This window comes from Mirounga angustirostris, unplaced genomic scaffold (assembly GCF_029215605.1).
Source record: "Mirounga angustirostris isolate CCGP_5_RB_7025 unplaced genomic scaffold, mMirAng1.0.hap1 SCAF_7, whole genome shotgun sequence".
Classification (NCBI taxonomy): Eukaryota; Metazoa; Chordata; class Mammalia; order Carnivora; family Phocidae; genus Mirounga; species Mirounga angustirostris.
This window is the reverse complement of record NW_026991715.1, coordinates 120,402,887-120,424,253: the sequence shown is the minus strand read 5'-3', so window position 1 is coordinate 120,424,253 and position 21,367 is coordinate 120,402,887. Positions and strand designations below refer to the sequence as shown.

General features: G+C 41.8%; 1 protein-coding gene across 3 annotated transcripts; it reads right to left on the bottom strand.

Annotated features, from left to right (window-relative positions):
• Positions 1-1,475: 1,475 nt before the first annotated feature.
• On the bottom strand, positions 1,476-21,358 carry HMGCS1 (3-hydroxy-3-methylglutaryl-CoA synthase 1). 3 transcript variants are annotated; one of them, XM_045903826.3, is made up of 11 exons: positions 21,209-21,352; positions 15,468-15,528; positions 10,145-10,602; positions 9,706-9,831; positions 9,006-9,170; positions 7,742-7,907; positions 6,766-6,936; positions 5,974-6,080; positions 4,800-4,925; positions 4,419-4,582; positions 1,476-3,263 (listed from the first exon to the last, which is right to left on the bottom strand). In XM_045903826.3, exons 3-11 carry the CDS (start codon positions 10,590-10,592, stop codon positions 3,174-3,176), a joined length of 1,563 nt encoding a protein of 520 aa, XP_045759782.1. In that variant the 5' UTR covers positions 10,593-10,602; positions 15,468-15,528; positions 21,209-21,352; the 3' UTR covers positions 1,476-3,173. The 3 variants fall into 3 exon arrangements, with proteins under 3 accessions (XP_045759782.1, XP_064452804.1, XP_045759792.1); XM_064596734.1 differs by lacking the exon at positions 21,209-21,352 and adding an exon at positions 20,280-20,565; XM_045903836.3 differs by lacking the exon at positions 15,468-15,528 and having other exon boundaries at positions 21,209-21,358.
• Between the last annotated feature and the right edge of the window lie 9 nt (positions 21,359-21,367).

The window sequence follows — 21,367 nt, the reverse complement described above, 5'->3', positions numbered from 1 at the left end:
GCCCCGCATCGGGCTCCCTGCTCGGCGGGAAGCCTGCTTCTCCCTCTCCCGCTCCCCCTGCTTGTGTTCCTGCTCTCGCTATCTCTCTGTCAAATAAATTTTTTAAAAATCTAAAAAAAAAAAAAAAGGAAGTGTTTCAACTGAGTCACAGGAAGATCAAAAGTAGCTGTTTGCATCTGTTTGAGTTTTATCTCCTGTTAATCTTAAACTTACTCATTAATGCTCATAAAAACAAAAACCCAAAAGGTTAAAAACAAAAGTTAAGTGCCCAATAGAGAAAGCACAAAATTCCAACAAGCAGAGGGAAGGATAGAACTCCTAAAGCACATTAATTAGGATGGAAGAAGTTGCAAAAGTGACCTTAGAGAAAGAACACTAGCCCATTTTCTAAATGACCCAGAGGGATAGACTGGCCCAGAAAATAAAAGAAAGTATCACTAAGTGTTGAGTCTACACATGACATGATGATATGAGCTGAACAGGGCTAGAAAATAGTCTGGGTTAATTCCTAATTCATACAATCCTGAGAGTGGATAGGCTCTTAGAGGTGACCTAGTCCAGTGTTACTGCCACTGCAAAAACTCTCTATAAAACCCCTGCAAGCACCAGCAACGTGTGGCTCTTAGGGGCGCCTGCATGGTTCAGCTGGGTGAGTGTCCAACTCTTGATCTTGGCTCAGGTCATGATCTCAGGGTCATGGGATCAAGCCCCCACGTCAGGCTCCATGCTCAGTGGGGATTCTGCTTGAGAGTCTCCCTCTCCCTCTGCCTCTCCCCTGCTCATGCTCTCTCTCTAAATAAATCTTAAAACAAAACATGTGGCTCTTAGGTCAGAGGCTCTTGCTGACAGTAGGCCATTCTATATGGGCTGTTAAATTTGCTTTTAATCTTTACTTGGCAACCCTAAATCTTAGGTGGTTTTTAGGAAAACATAGTAATTATCTTCATAAACACTTACAGCAAAGTTTACACATGTTTCCTACCCAATTTGGGAGTTAATGTCTTTGTTTGAAGTGTAAGAATAATAAGTTATCAGTACAAATTCTTCTATACTAGATGAATAGCTCCTTGAAGCCAAGACCATATATCTTTTAACTCTTTAATTCAGAGTATCTTGCTTATATCAGGTTTTCAAATGTCTGTTAAATGATAAATAGAGGCATCTGGGTGGCTCAGTCGGTTAAGCATCTGCCTTTAGCTCAGGTCATGATCCCAGGGTCCTGGGATCGAGCCCCACGTCAGGCTCCCTGCTCAGCAGGGAGTCTGGTTCTCCCTCTCCCTCTGCCTGCTGCTCCCCCTGCTTGTGCTCTCTCTGTCAAATAAATAAATAAAATCTTACCAAAAAGGTGAATGAATAAATTAGTGAGTGAATGAATAGAAATGAAACAAACACCCACATTTAAAAATAGCATATTAGCTGATTTCTTGCCTAAACTGTTAGTTCAGGAGGGGAAAAGAATATGCAAATATCTGAAATATTTCTCTAAAACTTTATTCAAAGTTATTCACCTCACTGTTAATAAGGTGTACAGTTAATGCTGTGCCAATATTACCAGGCTTGCCCATTGCCGGCAATGGACTTTGAGAAAAACCCATTTCCTGACACCCAAAAGTTAAATTACTCTTTTCAAAACATACCAAACTCCCAATACTTGTGAAAGTATTACATGCACCATTTCCCCATTAATCTTTAAATGTGAGCTTACATTATTAATCTACATCAGTGGATGTTAAAATGAAGTCATTTTAACAAATTACGACTGTACAAATCACAATACCACTAGTTAATATCAGACAAGAGTATTTTACAAACACTACATTACATATTACCTTGCAGTCTGAAACATTACAGTTCATATTTGTGTAAGTTTTAGATAACTGAAACTTCACAGAATTTAACAGCAAATAAAGTTTAAAAAATTTAGTTCTGTACATTAGTTCCAACTATCTCTATTTTACAATCTATAAGGCTCATGTCATAGATCAGCACCAAGAAAATCTACAAAACTGTCTAACCAGTCGGCTTATTCATCCCATGTGATAGTTTTTGTTGTTTTTTTTAAGGTGACAGTCTGAAAAAAAAAAAAAATGCTTTATAAATCCTACTTCCAGACCTTGAAATGGAATACTTTTTTTTGGCTGGTCCTACTATATAAAACTTGGGTTGTACTTTTTAATGTTCATTGAAAAGATACCCGAAAAAAAGGGAAAAGAAAGGAAAAAGAATACTTACACCATGAATTTAGGCTGTCAGTCTTTAAGTTGAATTTCTAACACTGGAGCATCAGAGGTAACCTAACAATGCCCTGCGCCCCATCCTTCCATTTTGCTTTAAAATTTTAAAAGGCAGCCAGGAAACTGTTTTATTTATTCTTCAAACTAAGGTGCAAAGAAGGCTTGCACCAACTTCCTCATACACCGCTCCACTGACCTCTCCACCTTGAACCAATGATTCCGGAGTGAACCAGAGCTACGTCCGTAGCTTCCCGACGTGCCCCGTTGTCTGTACCAGACGCCAGCTCAATGCTAGCATCTCTCTGTTCACAGAACTCATGGCAATAACTCGCCACTGCCGGCCTGGAGTTGGAACAACATTCCAGCTTCCAGAACCAGTGCTACCATCCCAACTCTCTCCCTCTTCAGAATTTATAAATTATAGAAAAAGAGCATGTTTGTCTTGCCATTTTTAAACAGCGTTTGTGCATATCACATTGTAAGACTACGCTCCCTAAACTAGAAACTTTTTTTCAAAAACCACAGGTACGTTCAGTAAGCTTGTTTGTTCAAAGTACAAAATTCTTTCGTGTTTAAAAAAATTAAAATTGGAGACTAGTATCTCTGCTTTCTTCGCCTGAAGCACACGATTCATCAAAGCACATTGAAAAACTAAGCTTCATGCATACAAATGGCCAGAGAGGTATGAAGTTTACAGAGCCCTTAAACATTCCCGTACATTAAGCATTGGCTAGACCACAAGAGGAAGCACGTTAGCAAACTGAGCAAAGAGACTTTCCCAAGAACACGATAGTTTTCCAGGCTCCATGTCAGTCACATAAAAAGTCACGCAACATGTAATCCTTTACAACTGTCCCCAGACATCCCACATTCCCAGAACTGTTCCCGTACACCCCCCAACCCAACCCGCACTGAAGTCTTCCACCGCACGGAAGTATCTCAATGCTCCCCATTACTAATGACAGCCGCTTCGGGTTCTGCTGCCGTGGCAGGGAGTCTTGGCACTTTCTTGGCAGGACTTGGAATATGCTAAAATCAAAGGAAACAAAGTTGTTGACTCTTGGAAGTTTTTTTTGTTGGTTGGTTTTTTGTTTCTTTTTAAAGAGTCATGGCGCCACGTTCTAGTCAAAAAACTGAGAAAGGACAATTTTGGAGAGGTTTATGCTAAATGTATATTCTCTAGAGCTTTTTGTGGAAGGAACTAAGTAGCTACTCTTTACTTTCTAATGAAGTTATTATACAAATACAGAGCAAGGGAGAGAAGGCCACAGAAAGCCACCGTACGCGGTATTCTCCTTGTTACTCTCGCATCCCCAGCTCTGACTCTGGTGGCCTGCCTAGCTGACTAATTGGTGTAATAGCAAGAAGCAAGACTACGCATTCATCAAATCTGTGCTGAGCAGATAAAATAAACAACTTCAGGGTTATAAAGTTTTCAGGTTGAATTGTGGCCATGATCCTTGGCAAGCCATTTAATTCCTTGCAGCTTTGTCTCTAAAATGGGGATAGTATCATTTACCTCAAGATGGATTTTGTAAGGATTAAATTAGAAAATGTAAATAAAGTTCCTAGCATGTAACAGGAATTCAAATTATTGCTATTAGTGTTACTTCTTGATAATCTGTAGACAGATTTGACAATGGCCTGAGAAGAGATGAGAGCCTCCAAATTCTGCCCTCACCCAGGCATGACGGGCCTTCTCTCTACACCAGTCTTCCTTTAAATGTTGGTATTATTAACAGAACCTAGTATTTACTGCACGTTTTAAAAATGCTAGTCATCTGGGGCACCTGGGTGGCTCAGTCGTTAAGCGTCTGCCTTCGGCTCGGGTTGTGATCCTGGGGTCCTGGGATCGAGCCCCGCATCGGGCTCCCTGCTCGGCGGGAAGCTTGCTTTTCCCTCTCCCACTCCCCCTGCCTGTGTTCCCTCTCTCACTGTGTCTCTCTCTGGCAATTAAATAAATAACATTTTTTTTAAAGTTTTAAAAATGCTAGTAATTTAAGAAATTAGACTAAGAAAATGGCACAGCGGGAATCCAGTGCCAGATCCCTTGCTCTGAAGGACTCCGCTTTATAGACATTCCTTTAAGTGGCTCAGTCTCAGGTCCCCTAAGCCCTGAGATCTGGGAATGGAAATTTCTTACCCTGTCAGAGGCCAAGAGCAAACACGACGCGCTTTACCTACCTCAGTGGCTGTACTTGAATGGACAAGTCCTACTCCTTCCCCCAGAGTGCCGTCACTGGGAGAGGGGCGCCGGGCATAGGTCCTCCTGTGCTTCTCATCCACTCTGACTAGGTACCATGTTCCTTCGAAGAGCGAATCAACTGAACTTTGGGGAATATAGTTGACTAAAGGAAAGGCAGAGAACATGAAAAATCAGTTATGATATATAAGTCACCCATAAGAAGTTACCTATGTCCCCACAATTTTCACTGACATCAGATTAGTACTGAATAAAGCCTAGATACCCTTATCTTATATATATAACATGTTTCAGGTTATTAGCACCCTCCAATAGGCTTTGGGTGTATACCTATCTATTTAAACAAAATTTAATATTTTTACCCAAGTGATGAGTGTCCTCTCTGAGCTTCATGTTTTCAGCAAAGACAGCTGGTGCCACACAAGTTCTTGAGTCAAGTCTTGATTTAAGATCACATAAACTTGCTGTTATTTTATCAAGAGCAGACCCTAAAAGAGCAAATCCCAATATTAAAAGACAAAAGTAGGGGCACCGGGTGGCTCAGTCAGTTAAGTGTCTGACTCTTGACTCAGGCTCAGGTCATGATCTCAGGGTTCGTGAGACTGAGCCCCGCATCGGGCTCTGCACTGGGTGTGGATCCTGCTTAGGATTCTCTCTCCCCCTCTCTCTCTGTCCCCCTCCCCACACCCCCCCACACTCTCTCTAAAAGAAAAAAAGAGAAAAAGACAAAAGCAGCATACCCCAAAACCTGAACCGGATGCTGCCAAATGGAAAGACAACTTGTCATTTCTTATGGAACTACCAGATACTATTTAGTCAAAAGAAAAAACGGTATCTGTTTGGCACAGCTTCCTATGATCTCTGCCTAGACATTTGTTCGGTGTCAGCCAGTAGACTAATTAGGAAATAGATGGGATTTGAAACTATAAGTAACTTGTCTACGGTCAATCCATGACACAGTTTTCATGTAATGCCAAGTGTCCCATCAGTTTTTCTCCATGTTTTTGCTCCTTCCTGCTCAGGAATATAAGTCAGGACCGTAAATCTATAAAAATTAGATATCTTGTATAAAGCCAAACCAACAAGGAAAGATTTGGTATTACTCACTCATATGATCAGACTCCACAGCTGCCTGCATTAGACAGACACATTCCCTTTCCCTGCCTGCATCATCCCCCTGGTTATAAATGCTTTACGAACGAGATAAAAGGTAAAAATTAAAGTTACTTGCTGAAGAAGGGAAAGTCAAACATAATGCCATCAAAAGATTTTTTAAGCTCATTATATATATTTTTCTGACTTGGAAAAAGGAAAGAAGAGAATCTGACTTGGACAAAATCCTGCCATTTACCCGGTTAAGGCAGATGCTTAGAGTACAGAGTAAAAATCTGGCTGTGTTGAAAGAAGTGATGAAGACACAAATGTAATGCTCTACGGGACGGAATCCAGTGCTCCCCTGAGAAGGCCGCTGAGTCAGCCTTAGCACTCAGCATGGAGTGTTCCCAACACGTTCCGGCTGGAAGAGTCGGCATTTACCTGGTGTGGCGTCTTGCGTGACTTTAAGGGAGTACAGGGTGGCAGCCAAACCAGAACCATAAGAGAACACGCCAATCCTCTTTCCTGCCAGCTGCAGAGGCGAGTGCCTGTGTAGGGGAAGAAGAGCTACGAAACAGTCTCACAGACGGGTGCCCGGGGGCTCAGTCGTTAGGCGTCTGCCTTCGGCTCAGGTCATGGAACCGGGGTCGCGGGATCGGGCCCCGCATGGGGCTCCCTGCTCCACGGGGAGCCTGCCCCTCCCCCAGCTTGTGTGCACGCACGCACGCTCTCTCTCTCAGATAAATAAATAAAATCTGTACAAATAAGTAAATAAAAATAAAGAACAATAAAAAGTCTCACTGATCCAAAACTATGTGTGGGAAGACAGAAGTTGGGAGTAAAAATTCATCCTGTAGCCTTAGGAAGCTGACCTGAAGCTTTACAATAAGGAGATTGAAAACAAGAGTTTCTGTCTCTTTGGGAATGATGGGGCTTATGAAAGTTACTACGCCATAAAATAAGTTACTTTGTCAACTAGGGATTTACAGCTCAACTGCAGGTCAAGAAGAAGACGACCATGAAAAGAGCAGCCAGGAAAGCCAGCATGAACTCAAGTACTCAGGGTTAACTGTAGCCTCGTCCCACTCATCCTTTAAGTCAATGGACGGCAGGCTAGAGAACCTGGAAATAAAATGTCACCCCGTGACCTGCCACCAACATGCCTGCCACCAGCTTTGGCGTTCAAAACCTAACAGCCCCCGATGAGAGGAGGCAGAGGAACTAGGTACTTACTGTGCTAGAACAGAAGCGAGGGAGCCGTACACAGACGATGTGTACATATTTCCATTCTGATTTGACACAAGCAAAGATGCCTTTGTTTTCTGATTAAAGAGTTCAGAACTAGCCTTCATAAATGCTTTTTCCACATCTCTGTCAAAGTAGGTATCTTCCAATTTAACATCCCTGAAAGATTTAGAAAAAAGGCCATCTTACAATGTTCAAAGACTACATTTTTATTATACTAGCCGATGTAACTAATATTCTAATCTGCGTGTACGATTCGGTTTGCCTATTTATTAAAAGCCAAGTAGCAATATGCTGATTATCAGGGAAGATGTAACAGTTGCACACACATGATCCTTTTTGTCAAAGCTTTTTATCAAGTTAAGACAACTGCATTCTCATGGGTCAATAAACTCACAAAACTTCTGTTGTCAGCAAACAGAATATACTACTATTTCAAATCCATCATAATGTCTATTTCGTTACAAAAGTCAGGATATTGCAGGAGCCAAGTCTTAAAAAGTTGAGTAGAATTTTACTAGATGTAGAAGGGACAGAATGAGTCTAACAGGCATGGCGCGTTAGGGAGCCTTACAAGTGGGGAAATGTGGAAGAAGCAGGAAAGCCGACTTCAGTTTGGCGGCTGCAGGAAGGGATGGGGCACAGGGGCTAGAGAGGCAGGAGAGATTTCAGAGGCTGTCGTAGGAAATACACCCAGGCACTCATGGGGCTCTACTATCATGGTGACAACGGGAACAGATTGAAAAGGACGAAATCCAAAAATATGAGTAGAAATGACTAAAGAATTCATGGAGATATGCTTCCACCTCTCTGGGACTGTTTCTTCACTGATGACATAAATGGCTTAGACTTGAAGACGTTTAAGATTCTTTTAAAGTATTCATATCTATAAAAAGAACAGTTTAACAGATGGATAAAATATTCACACACAGAAGAAAAAAAAATCCTAATAAACTTCTCTTACCCAAAGGCTTCCAGGCCACTATAGATACTATTTTTATCTCTGTTCTGGTCGTTAAGGAAGTCATTCAGCAACATCCGAGCTAGAGATTTCTGAACCAGCTTACAGTAGGGCGAGTGGAAGATCATGAAACCAAAATCATTCAAGGTAAAATCTTTATCATTTCCCTCTGAAAGAGAAAACCAAAGAAATTATGAAATTCATTTAAAACACTAACTTTTGAAGTCTGATTTTAGAACAAAGCTAGGATGTTCTTCTATCTTTAAACAGCAACCAAAAATATACTGTATAATGAAATATCTCTAGGGCTTAAAATGTGTATCAAAAAGACGTCCAGGGATAGAATATCACTGTTTTCAAACTTCAGAGTCTTAAGAGTCTGTAATTCAGTTAGTGGGTTGGGGCCAGTTTTTTTTTTTTTTTTAACCTTAGGATATTCTTTTAAATGAAATAGAATAGGGTAGAAGATAGCAAACTGCATTAAGTTGTGGCATGCTAAGTGATTTCATGATACTTTTGAGTGAGTTGAGCACGCACAGACAAGGTAGAGTGTCCTTCTCACTGTGGGGCCTAATAACGTTAGAAAATCACTGTCCTGTTCAATACTGGCAAACAGTATGACATTTTACACACTGCAAGAATGCTTCTTCTCCAGGGCCACTGTGAATCTTACTACATTATTCACTACTTTTTTTAACCCTCTCTTACAACCTCTATAAAGCAAAGTTGGTCTACGGAAAAAGCCTAATTTGTATGATACTGTGTTTTAATGGCACTAATTCAAATGCTGTCCTTTTGAGTATCTTAAGAACTTTTTCAGGGTTAAAGACAGAGATTAATGAGGATACTGGAAAAGCAAGTATGAATTCACAGGTCAAATGCAAACAACCTGTGGGAGGAAAGGGGTCACTTCAGTAATTTATTTATCACAGCTGCAAACTAAAGCCTTGTAAAAGTACCTCCCTCGAAAATGAAAATGATTCAAGTTACTTTCTTTTACCCTAGTTTTGATTTTTTTTTTTTTTTAACTGGGGTAAGTCTAAATAAGCGTTTTTGCATAGATATACCTCATTTCCAAAGCTTCCTTGTATCCCTAAATTACACATTCCCCGAATCTGTGGGGAAATGCAATCTGGTGGGTGAGGAAGAAATAGTTCAAGGACACTAATGAAGGATGCCCACAAAGCATCATCTCACTAAAGACACTCAGCACACCACACTGCCCCCTCAACAGATACCCAAACCAAGGCACGTGGATGAAACCCACCCTTCTGCCACTGGGCACGGATCTTCTTACGGTAGACGGAATAGCAGCGGTCTAGCGCACTGAGGTAGCACTGTATGGAGAGTTTCCCATCTACTATAGGGTACTCCGAAAGCATATCAGGCTTGTAGAAGTCATAGGCGTGTTGCATATGTGTCCCACGAAGTCCTATTAGAACGAAAAAGGAAGATGACATTATTTCTGCTCCTTGATGACTGTATGTTAGTCAGCTGATTGCATTATCTAGGGACTTTCCTAAACTCTCTAAGTCAACTCTTGCCACTTGCAGCATGGAAATCACAAGGTGAAACCGACATGTAATTGAAATGAAACCTAACAGTATCCAGGACAGGCCTAAGACTCCTTTGATACACAACATTTTATGCAAGTTTCCTATCTCTAACTGGGAGATCACAATTACTCTACTGAACTGAAAACAAATTAAACTTGTCACTGATGAGTGACTGTGGGCAAGTTACTCTTTATTACTCAAACCCATTTTACTGCTCGGTAAGATGAGAATGACATTACTTACCTCATAAAATTGCTATAAAGACCAAACACGCTATAGCACATATAAACCACTGAGCAGGTAGTGCCTGCATTTAATGAACACTCAGTAAGTACTAGCTTCTGTTTGTATTTTCAACTTTCTCAGCATACGTTGCTAGTAAAAAAAAGAAATGCTCTCCCAAACACTCACCTCGGTCAAAAATTAAAGGAGCATTTGGCCCAATCAGCAGAGCAACGGCTCCCACTCCACCTGTAGGTCTAGCATTTCCTGTGGCATATACAGCAATATCTCCCGCAACTACCAGCGCATACCGTCCTGAAAAAGATTTTTGTTAATACACAAGAAGGCGATCTCCACTAGAAGTATCATACATATACAGTGAAGTCTTCTATTTTCCTAGAATATGCTTTCCCATCTTTGGCAAAGCAAAAACAATTCTAAATTTTTATAATTTTGTCCTATGTGATAAAGATAACCAGTTTATAATTCAGGTTAAGTTGAAAGAGCTACATTTCTGACCACACTCAAACGAGCCTAACTGGTAAGTCTGCACGGGGCATTCACTGAAAGGTCATTTGGGCCTATGTATGTATCCTGGAGAGTTTCCTTGGAGCAACATGCGACATACCATCCCAAGAACTGGACTCAATCCAATTAACAGCATTGAAGACAGCCGCTGTGCCTCCATAGCATGCATTCGTTGTGTCTATGCCTTCTATGTCTGTGTTCCCAGACTCCTCAAAGAGCTGCATCAAATTAGTCTTCACGGACTTTGATTTGTCGATGATTGTCTCTGTTCCAACTTCTAAACGCCCAATGCAATCATACGAAAGGCTATGTCTCTCCATCAGATTCTGAACCACAGTCAGGCAAAGAGAGTTGATATCTTCTCTATCTGTGCAGAAGCCCATCTTGGCCTGGCCCAAGCCAATAGTATACTTTCCAGCGTCTACACCATCATATTTTTCCAACTCTGCTTGATCAACATATTGAGAAGGAAAATAGATCTCAAGGGCAACAATTCCCACATCTTTTGGCCAGCAGGCTTCTGCATTCAAAGGAAGTGACCCAGGCATGGTGAAAGAGCTTTAGAAAGAAAAACAGAAGAAAACACTGTTTTAGGTTATAAATTCCAGATTGTCAAACTTGAGAAATCAACATTAAAAGTTCAACTACAGCCTGAAACGTTAATTTAGTTTCTAAGTTTAGTATATTTTATTTAGGGTGATTTTATTTTATTATTATTTTTCTTAATCGAAGTACAGTTGACACACAATGTTACATTAGTTTCAAAAGGTGTACAACATATTTTATTTGACAACTCCATGCATTATGCTATGCTCACGGTTTAAGTGGAGCTACCATCTGTCACCATATAATGCTATCACAATACCACTGACTATATTAGGGGCAATTTTAATATGTGAAAGCAGCAATTACAGTATGAATGGAATACTACTATTTAAAATTACTGTCTGTTAAAAAGATTTGCACTTTTTAAAAACTAGACCTCTTCAGGGGCGCCTGACTGGCTCAGTCAGTGGAACATGTGACCCTCGATCTCAGGGTTTTGAGTTCAAGCCCACATTGGGTGGATAGAGTACTTAAAAATAAAATCTTTTAAAACAAACAAACAAACAAAACCCCACCTAGGTCTCTTTAGATTTAAGACAGGATTATTAAAGGTAAAGAAAACTCAAATAAGATTCTTCTATTATAAAAAACTACAAGATAAAATACAATGACAATTTAGTAATATGGTCCACAAATCAGAATTCAAGTACCTGATCTATTCCTGGCCACCCAAAGAAGTTTAAATTGGCCAGTCAGTTATTCATCAGAAATATATTGCATTCTTCAATGATCTAAACAATTTTAGCAAGTAGAAAAGCCACACTACAGAAGTCTACCAAGTAAATCTCTACAAGCCCCTGTTATTATAAAGAAGCCCCCCACAACCCAAATGATGAAAATTTTAAGCAAAAGTAAGTTCTAGGACTCATCACAGGGTCATATGCCAATATCCTATACTTTCTACAGCTAGTCTATAGGCAATAAATGATCGTAGAACCACAAGGTATCACTTAGCTTCTAAATCAGGGAAAAAAAAACAAACTCTGATTCACATTTGAAAACTGGTAATCCACATATTATTTGTGTGGCATCTAGGTAACATTTCTTAAAACCACCCCTCTCTTTTTTAAAAAGACTACTGCCACACTGTAAATACTTTCAGTAGTATCTAGATTTATTTACTAAAAGTAAAATAAATGTGCCACTCAAGAGCATTGCTGTGTGCGTATGGGCAAGTCACATAACCTACTAGAGCCTCCTTAATTTCTTTAGAGACTGTATTCATCAGGAAAAGAGAAGTCATTCTAGATATTTCAAACAGGGGAGGATTTAATACAGGGAACTGGTTACAAACTTGTTGGCAGGGCCAGAGGAGTCAAGGAGGAAGGTGGTTATTTAGATCCCAAGAGCTCACACTCCTACTGAAGCTGCCAGAGCTACTAGGATGAGCACCTCTGCTGCGGAGCTCGAGCCTCGACCCGCCTCCCCCTGCCTTCCCGCTGTCGCCACTGACAAAAACAAGTACTCCCTTGAGTACTTCCACGGGCAGTCTACCCAGAACCCAGCTAGCATAGGAGTCTGAAATACCTAGGTGTCAGGCTTTGAAGAATGGCACAGCCTATTAGTTTTAGAGAAAGAATCTGTTTCCCCATTTAAACTTCTACAACTCAATTTCCTTTTTAGGCATCACATTAATTGGAAGGTGCACCCTCCATGACAAAATTTCAGGTCTTCATTCACCTAAAGGTCTTGGCTTATGAGAGTTACCTGGGTCCTACTGGTTCACCAAAGTTCTTTAGCATTTACCAACTACTACTTTGACTCCTAAAAATGAAAACTCAAATCCTATATTTATGTCATTTGTGCAAACTCTGGGATAGTATTAGGTATATTGAAATTACAGACTACTGCCTTGGTGAGTTGTTAATTATTGAAATCTTGAGAGAACATCTAAAGCAGAGAGGTTATTCTTAAATCATGTAATCTACCCTTAGCCCATAGGTCATCAAGTTATAAGTGTATTGGGATGCCTGGGTGGCTCAGTCGGTTAGGTGTCTACCTTCAGCTCAGGTCATGATCCCAGGGTCCTGGGATCGAGTCCCGTATCGGGCTCCCTGCTCAGCGGGGAGCCTGCTTCTCCCTCTGCCTGCCACTCCCCCTGCTTGTGCTCTCTCCCCTCTCTCTGACAAATAAATAAAATATTTTTTAAAAAGTTGTAAGTATATTAAAACCTAAAAAATAAGCACCTAGAAATATAATCACAAAATCTAAGTTAAAGGTCCCAAGGGATACCACTGAATCTTCCTACTAAATATAAGAATTTATATGTTTTTTCATTTATTCAAACAATGACAACATGTTACATGCCAAACATTTGGGATAAGCTTCACAGGAGATAACCCTTCCCTTTTCAAATAGTCACCATCTCCATGTGTAGGATACAAACACCTAATAATAAACAAGTGAAACAACAGAGACAGTCACATTATGTTATGAGAACCACCTAACCCAGCCTGGAGGAAAGGGGAGGAGTGGGAAGAGAGGCTTCTTGGTGCTGCCTTGAGTCTTCAGAATGAGTAAGGAGTTATCAGTAAAGCTCTGCAGAAGCGAACAGCAGTAGGAGATTGTCAACAGGGTGGACAAGGTACAAAAAGGCAGAGTACAAAGAGCCATGAAAAGTTTTACTGATTTCCTGAAGTGAAATGTGAGGCCCAGTGAGTACAGCAGGCAAGCAGTAGGTCAAGAGAACTAGACCCGAGTCGGGTTATAACGGCTCTCGTATGCTGCTGTCAGGGGGCTTCCAAGTCATCATGAAGACAAAAAGAAGCCATCAAGGGTTTCAGACAAGAGTAACAGGGTCATATTCGTGTGCGGGTCAATGTTTTTCCAACTCCGGAATCAATTTAGTGGATGGCGAACAACACCTTTTAAAACGTAGTAGAAAAGAACAGAAAACATCAAATTGCACGGCACACAGTAACTTTAAGAATTCTTCCATGAAAAATGTTTCGATTATTCAGACATAGCCTAGGCTGCAATGTAAAGTATATTTCTTACTGAGGGTCACAGCCAAAAAAGCTTGAGAGTCACCGTTCTGCACAGCCACCGGCGCTGCATGGAGAACGGATTTGGGTGAGGGGGTAGACAGCGCAGTCCAGATAAGACAGGTCATGTACTAGAGCAATTACTACATGAGGGGTGAAGAAGGAACAGCTTCAAAAACTATGCAAGCAAAAAACTGGCAGAAATTGTGATTGATTAGAAGCCAGGAAAAGGAGGAAGATTTTTAGCCTCAGCCGTTTAATGACTTCACAGCCTCGCTGTCATAACAGCTAAGCGAACAGAGAACCACCTCTTCACTCTGTTCTACCCTTTCCCGTCTTCCACAAAAACCTATCTGCTTATGATAATCTAAACTGTGCTACACCGGAGTTGAAATAAAGACAAAGGAACTAAAATGTCACCAGGCAGATTCTAATTTTATAGTAAAACAAGATTAAGTCCTCTGCATAATCCATAGAAAAGAGCTCTACAACTAGTGTTCAAAACCAAAGACCAGTCCATGTCCTTATAAGAGGAACCCCTCCTATATGCTACCCTCTAAGTCGCCAAACCAGAAGCAGGAGGATTAGGCACCTTCCCAGCCTTTCCCACAAGGTTATCACTTTGGACTCTTTCCATTCTTCAAACTGCTCTAAACACACTGAGGACAGTGTGATTTTCTCTGCCTTGCCCAGCAGCTTGCAATGCTTTTGGAAATAAAATGGACAAGTATATACAATCTTCCTGAACATATAAACCAGTTTATTAAAAGCCACAATGCAAGGCTTTGATTCCAGAATTAATCCATATTTACCATAATCTGACTAGCTCTGATCAGTTCTTATATTATTGTACTTAAGAAATAAGGCATAACTCTGTTACGCTTAAACCTCGGAGAGGTTAAATAAGTGCCTTATTTCATTTGGGGGGAAAAACGTAGCTTAACTAACCCACATACATCAAGCTGAAAGTGAATCATGACTCTGATCTTAGTGTGGAAAAAATTTTTACATTATCTAATTCAGTCAATATTGCTCATTCTCGGAGGGGTTTTGACGCCCAAGATCATTATATTCCTGATAAAAAGCTGTCCAATTTGAAATAGTTAGCTTTTGGTTGATATTAAGGAGGAGTAAGATTAAGTAGGAAAAGAATGGAAAATTAATACAGGGAAGTAATTGTTTCCATGGCATTTCAAACAACAAAAAGTTTGATATAGTTTGTGATCTGTAATCTCTACTTTTAACCATCCTATTAAGTGTATGCTCTTATGCTGTCCTCTCAAATGCTCTCTGAAGTAGACCAGATTCAGGAAGAAAAAGGCCAGCTGAAGATCCGAGATGTTCACATTATGGTGTTAACTCCATACACAATGGGGTATTCTAGTCAATTCACTAAATATCACAAAAAATTTCTAAATAGAATATAGTTTAAAAATCTGACAGTTTAAAAAATTACCTGTGTAACTTTTTGCTGATTAAAAAGGTACTTCACTATTTTTCAGAGCATTGTATCCACAATAAAAAAAAAAAAAATCTAAGGATAATGGGGACTCTGTATTTATAATAAAATGTGTAAATTTTCTTTTAAAATTTTATCTTTAAAAAGGTTAAAAAATTAGTTTCTAGATTTCAAACATGAGTCTAATAATCACAACACTGGACAGTTTCCCAAAGCACTAAGGCATTAACTAATATTTAAAGAAGCATAACTCTGTAATGGGTTTTAAGAATGTGTAGGGCACACAAGTGGTTATTTGCGCTGGGATAAAAATTAAATTTCCCTCTTCCATTAGAGAGGAAGGCTTTCTTTAGCAGCATGACAGGATGCCATACCTGTGTGAGGAATAAAGAACTGCAGTCTCCAGGTCTGTCACTCTGTTTCCTCCTTCAGGCACTAGGAATTTCAAATAAGAACTTCTTTTAAAGTCATAAATCACCGCACAAATTCAAATAATGACTCCAATTCAAAATAAGTTAAAATAAACATTTCTTTTTCCCATTACATTGCATAGAACAGAATTTATTTTGCTTAGAAAAATGGTACTTAAAGCTTATAAAACTTTTCCCCCCTAGTTCATGAGTGTTTAGAGTGGCAGGTTCAGTCCTGGTAATGAACTGACATGCGAGGTTCATATCACTGATTCAGGCTTGAAACCAACAGTGATGCCAGGGGAGTTATTAGTTGTCTTTACTAAATTTGAATTATTAAGAATTAAAGGAAAGGCATATAAATAAATAGCAAGCTCTGGAGTAATGAGACTCCCACATTCAAGAGTTTGCTCTAGGGGCGCCTGGGTGGCTCAGTCCGTGAAGTGTCTGCCTTCCTTCAGCTCAGGCCATGATCCCCGGGGTCCTCAGCGGGGAGTCTGCTTCTCCCTCTGCCCCCTTGCCCCCACTCATGCTCTCTTTCTCTCAAATAAATAAAATCTTAAAAAAAAAAGTTTGCTCTACCCTTAGGAGTTTGTGGCTTTAGCAATGTGTGCCTCTATGAGCTTCAGTTTTCTCGTCTATAAAATGGAGTTAAACTGCCCTCCCAAATGGTTGAGAAGATAAAATATGTGAATTACACTTTGTAATATAAAGTACCAATACATCATTATCCTAGTTCTTAGTATTTTTCAACAAAACACATATCTCTGTAGCAAGACCTAATTACCTTCATTTATTTAAATCTTATGCTCCTACTTTTCAACATGTCCACCTCCACCCTCCCCAACCTTTTAAAAGTGATTTTCCCTACAGTGCTTGTATTAAAAAAGATAAGCATGTGATATCAAGATAAAAGAGCATTAAGCGGGGCTCTTGGGTGGCTCAGTCGTTAAGCGTCTGCCTTCGGCTCAGGTCATGATCCCAGAGTCCTGGCATTGAGCCCCGCATTGGGCTCCCTGCTTGGCAGGAAGCCTGCTTCTCCCTCTCCCACTCCCCCTGCTTGTGTTCCCTCTCTCGCTGTGTCTCTCTCTGTCAAATTAATAAAATCTTTAAAAAAAAAAAAAAAAGAGCATTAAGCTTTCGCATCATTTAAATTATGTGGAAATAAAAAGGGAAGGTGACACTGGAGCATTTTCTTCAGTCCATCTGTTCTGAAGGATTGTTACTTGAGACAACAGTTTCTATGCTTTATGAAAACACAATTACCTTTGCTCTCTACTTAACTGCTGGCAAATTTAGCTTCTGCCCTTGCCTGATTAACCAGAGACTACATTCAGTACTCTGAATTACTTTTAGTAAATAATTTAGTAAGCTTTCTTTTACAAGATTAGATCATTTAAGAGCTCTTTACAGATTTAGTTCCTTTTACTTCATTAAGTTTACCCTGCCCCCCAAATAAATAAACCCTGAGTTTTGTAGGAAAAGATAAAGACTTCTACCTTCCAAGAAACCTCTTGGATTACAGAATTATACATATATTTTGAGAAAATAACCTTTATTTTGTTCTTTATTATCTCGAATTACGCTTTTGTAACTTGCAAATTAAGTAGACCACAGACTGGCTCTCACTGGTGAGGGGAAAACAGGACTCCCCCTCCATGGTGAGACTAAATAACTTAGTAATATTTCTCCTTGAAACCATGTATGCATATGCGTTTGACGCTATTTTCATCAAGGAAATTCCTCCCAAACTGCCAGTATTCCCTCTTTCAATTTTGATCATTTCAATTGGGGAGAGTTTAGGTGGAGAGAGCCGGGCCAAGAGAAGAGGAGGGGAGGGGGAACAAGGGGAGGAGGGTATAGATAGGATGGGGAAGAGAGGAGGGGCGAGAGGAGGACATTAGAGCAAAGAAGAAAGAAACCGAAGAAAAGAAGATTCACAGAAGACTGCGGCATACTTAAGCTCTCAGGAGAAAGAGAGGCCTGGAGACCAGGGATGGAAATGGAGGCGGTAAATGCCACTCTCGGAAACAGTCCATTAGAAAGCAGTGAGGCTTTCCCTCCTCTTCTGCAACTGCTGGGAGGGTTCTCTACCCTGACTGAAACAGCACTGTCACAGTCTCCCCCAGGACATCTGCTTCTTTCTAACAGAAGATCTTTTCAGAGCATCGGATGCAGGGCAGCGGGCCAGGGCAGGAAGCAGGTAAGGAAGTGCAAGCGGCTGGGCAGGTAACTACAAAGCATGTCCGGAGCCTCCGGAGCCTCCGGAGCCTCCGGAGCCACAGTATGGGATTCCTGGTTTGGCAAAGATAAACACTGAAGAATGCGGAGACTGCTGGGCCCAACCAGCCAGGTTCAGGCAATGATGCTTTCTCCTGGGGTTGACCCAGAGTTCTGAATTCCTTCTTCTGGATCCCTCCTCAGCCTTGATTCAAACAAGTAGTCCGAGAAGTGCATCCAGCACACCTTTAGGTACATGGTAAACCAGAAGCAGTTGCCTGCTGATCTTTTTCACTCTAACAAGAGAGAAATCCGGGACATCCTTTTTAATGAGAAAAAGCTGGCAACCTTTCCTCCTTAGGAACAAGCAAGCACAACTACTGGTAAGGCTTTGCCCATGCCCGTACACTGCGGTCTAGTTCTCTCAGTAAAAAACAGACATTCCTGGCTCTCCCCAGAGTTCCCGGGCTGCTTATAAATTCGACTCCTACTTCAAAGGCCTGTTCTAAGCTACCTCTTCCAAGAAGGTTTCCTCAAGTTTCTAATCAGGGCCCCGCACTTCTACAGCAGGTATAAGACATTCACACAAAGTCCTCATAGTCTACTCTCAACGAAAACTAGTTATGGGCAGTCTTCCTCGCCACACTTGATTCCTAGACTCCTGCTGGGAGAGGGGCTGTATTTTGATTCTTTTGAACCCTTTGAGATCTTGGAGTAACGGGCATTCAACTGCCATTTTTTTTGAGGGGCCGAATTCGGAGTTATCACAGAAGACAAATCTTTTGGATTCGAGTACTTGTAGCAGCCCTCATTAGTAAGTTCTTTTTGCTATCACTTTTTAAATAAGCTACTGCACCGAACAGTGCCCAGAAAGTGTTTAAGCAAACTGGCTTTCTACCGAAAAATGTAAGGGATCCAAATGGAGTAAGACAACATTTGCTGTTCTTACCATCCTTCCCATAGGCACACATCCCCAATCACAAGACTTGCAAAGATGAAGACTTTGAAAAATTAGCTTCTCCTCTACTGCTCTAACTACACTCAGCTGACAGACAGCAAGTGAGCATCACCACATATCAAGAAGTCTCAGAAAGAACAGATTTGAGTTGAGTCCTACTACCCTCTCATTAGGTTGGGTAACATGTTTTTCAACCTTCTGAATCTGTACCACCATCTTGAGAGACATAAAATATCACACAGGATGCCTGGGTGGCTCAGTTGGTTAAGTGTCTGACTCTTGGTTCCTGCTCAGGTCATGATCTCAGCGTTGTGAGATCAAGCCCCACTGAGGGCCCCATGCTCGGCAGAGGAGTCTGCTTGAGATTCTCACTCCCTCTCCTTCTGCCCACCCCCCACTCTCTCTCTAAAATAAATAAATAAATCTTAAAAATAAAAATCACACCCTTCTATGATATTTGGTTTGTTAGTAACCCAACATAAAATTATAAGCCTCTGTTCTTTTCCACATGAAACTATAGATTCTGATACACAGCCCATCAAATTCCTCAAACCAGAACCTCAACTGTATCTCCCTTCATTCAGTTCCACTGCTTTATGGTTTTAAATAATTCTAGGGCACTGAGGAAATAGCTATCTAAAATCTCAATCAACAAATCTTAACGTCTGGGGCGCCTGGGTGGCTCAGTCGGTTGAGCGTCTGCCTCCGGCTCAGGTCATGACCCCAGAGTCCCTGGATCGAGCCCGGCATCGGGCTCCCTGCTCAGCAGAGAGCCTGCTTCTCCCTCTGCCCCTCACCCCACTCGTGCTCTCTCTCTCTCTCTCTCTCTCTCTCTGAAATAAATAAAATCTTAAAAAATATATCTTAAAGTCCATCCCGCAGTTAAGAGAAAGATGTAAAAGCACTCTGGAGGAATCTGTAAGAAGAAAACAAAATCAAAAGCAAGGCTCAGAAATAGCCAGCAGATGACATGGCCTTCTATGGTCCCAAACAAAATATCCCATAATTTCTCCCCATTGGAAACCTCTTCCTAAGAACTGGGGTTACTGATTAAACTAGAACTGAATAAAGGGCAAACCTACAAATTTAGGAGAAAGAGACCTACAAAGGTTAAACACCAAGAAAATAAAGTCTTTCTCCTCTCCCATAAAATACGCTATCCCTGCCCTCCTTACCCTTACAAATATAACTGAAATTTTAAAAAACAAAGTTTTGCTCAAATAAAGGACACAAACTGCTTAGAGGTCTCAAGATACAAAGAACCATTTGGACAGATCCATGTTAAGGACTTTCAATCTGCTCTCTCTGCACAATGGAAGTCCAAACTCCATCCCGGAAGGAAAAACCTGTTAACTATATGAACACTTCCATTTGTCTTAATTTCGTCCTTTATCTTGCCATTGTTTTTCACAGTTCATCAGTGTGATGGAGCAAATGGTACTCAGCAGCAGCCAGAGGACATCATCCTACTGCAGGAGGCTGACAAGAACATCAGCAGCTGAAAGGAGGGGCGGCAGAGGTGGGCAGTCAAAGAAGCCTGGGATGGCCTAAGGCCAAGGCCACAGGGCAAACATGACAAGCAGAGACAACCTCATTACCTGTTGTCCAAATCCCTCCTTCAGAGTAGATCAGAGTAATCCTTTTCTCTACCACTGGTCAAAGGACACACGTTTTTCAAAGACACCTTATACTTGGCTTAACCCCAAACCCCACTGTGTGAAGGCCCTCTGGGTGCCTGCCCATTACATCATATCAGGTCAGGCTGGCCCTGAAGCTCTTAGCAGGAGGGAGGGGTACGGGATTTCAGAACACCAAGGAAACCCATTTTTTCCTTAATATGGGCATAAAATATATGGAGGCGGGAAGGTGGGAGGCAGGAATTTGTGAGATAGGAAGCAAGCCGACTGAAGCATTCAACAGCCCAAGTATTCAGCCAGTTTAAATCACGGTTTTGATGCTTTCTTGCACCTGAGCTGGGGAAGAAAAGTTATGCTTGCCCACTTCCCTTCCTCCCAGCAACTCTCTAGATGTGGCTGCAAAGGGACACACCCCCTGCCAACCTACAAGCCTCCATCTATTTAGGCGTGATCTTCCCCATCCCTCGGCGTCCACCCTTAACCCAAAGCTCTGGGAACGCCCAGGCAGCCCAGCTCCTTCCTCATCCCCTCCTGATGCGCCTCCCCAGCCCCAATCCCCTCAAAGAGATCACAGCCACGTCCCTGGCACCTCCAGCCCCTGGCTGACTATGACATTTGAACCCTAGCCCTCAACGCCCTTTCGCCTTCTCCCCGCCGCGACTCCCCAGCCCCTCGTCAAACCCGCCGCAGTCGGCCCCAGGCCCCTGGCAGGGGAGGCCCCGCACGGCCCTGTTCGCGGCGCCCCCATCCTCTCGGGCCGGGTCCATGCGTCCGCCCCACCCGGACGGAGCTGCAGCTCCTTCGGGCCTAGTCAAGGACACCGCCTCCGCCCGGCCTTCACCCAGCCCGGCGCCGCAGCAGCCCAGCTCTCCCCCTCGTGGGGCACTCACCCAAATGTGACCGGGCGGTGGCCGTGGAAAGGGAGTGAGCCACGAAAAGCCAATACGCGGCGCCTCCCCTCCGCCACCAGCTTTATAGCTGCCGACCCACCCGACTCCGGCACGGCCGGGAGTCGGTGGGAGGCTGGACAGGGGTTCCAGCAGCCAATC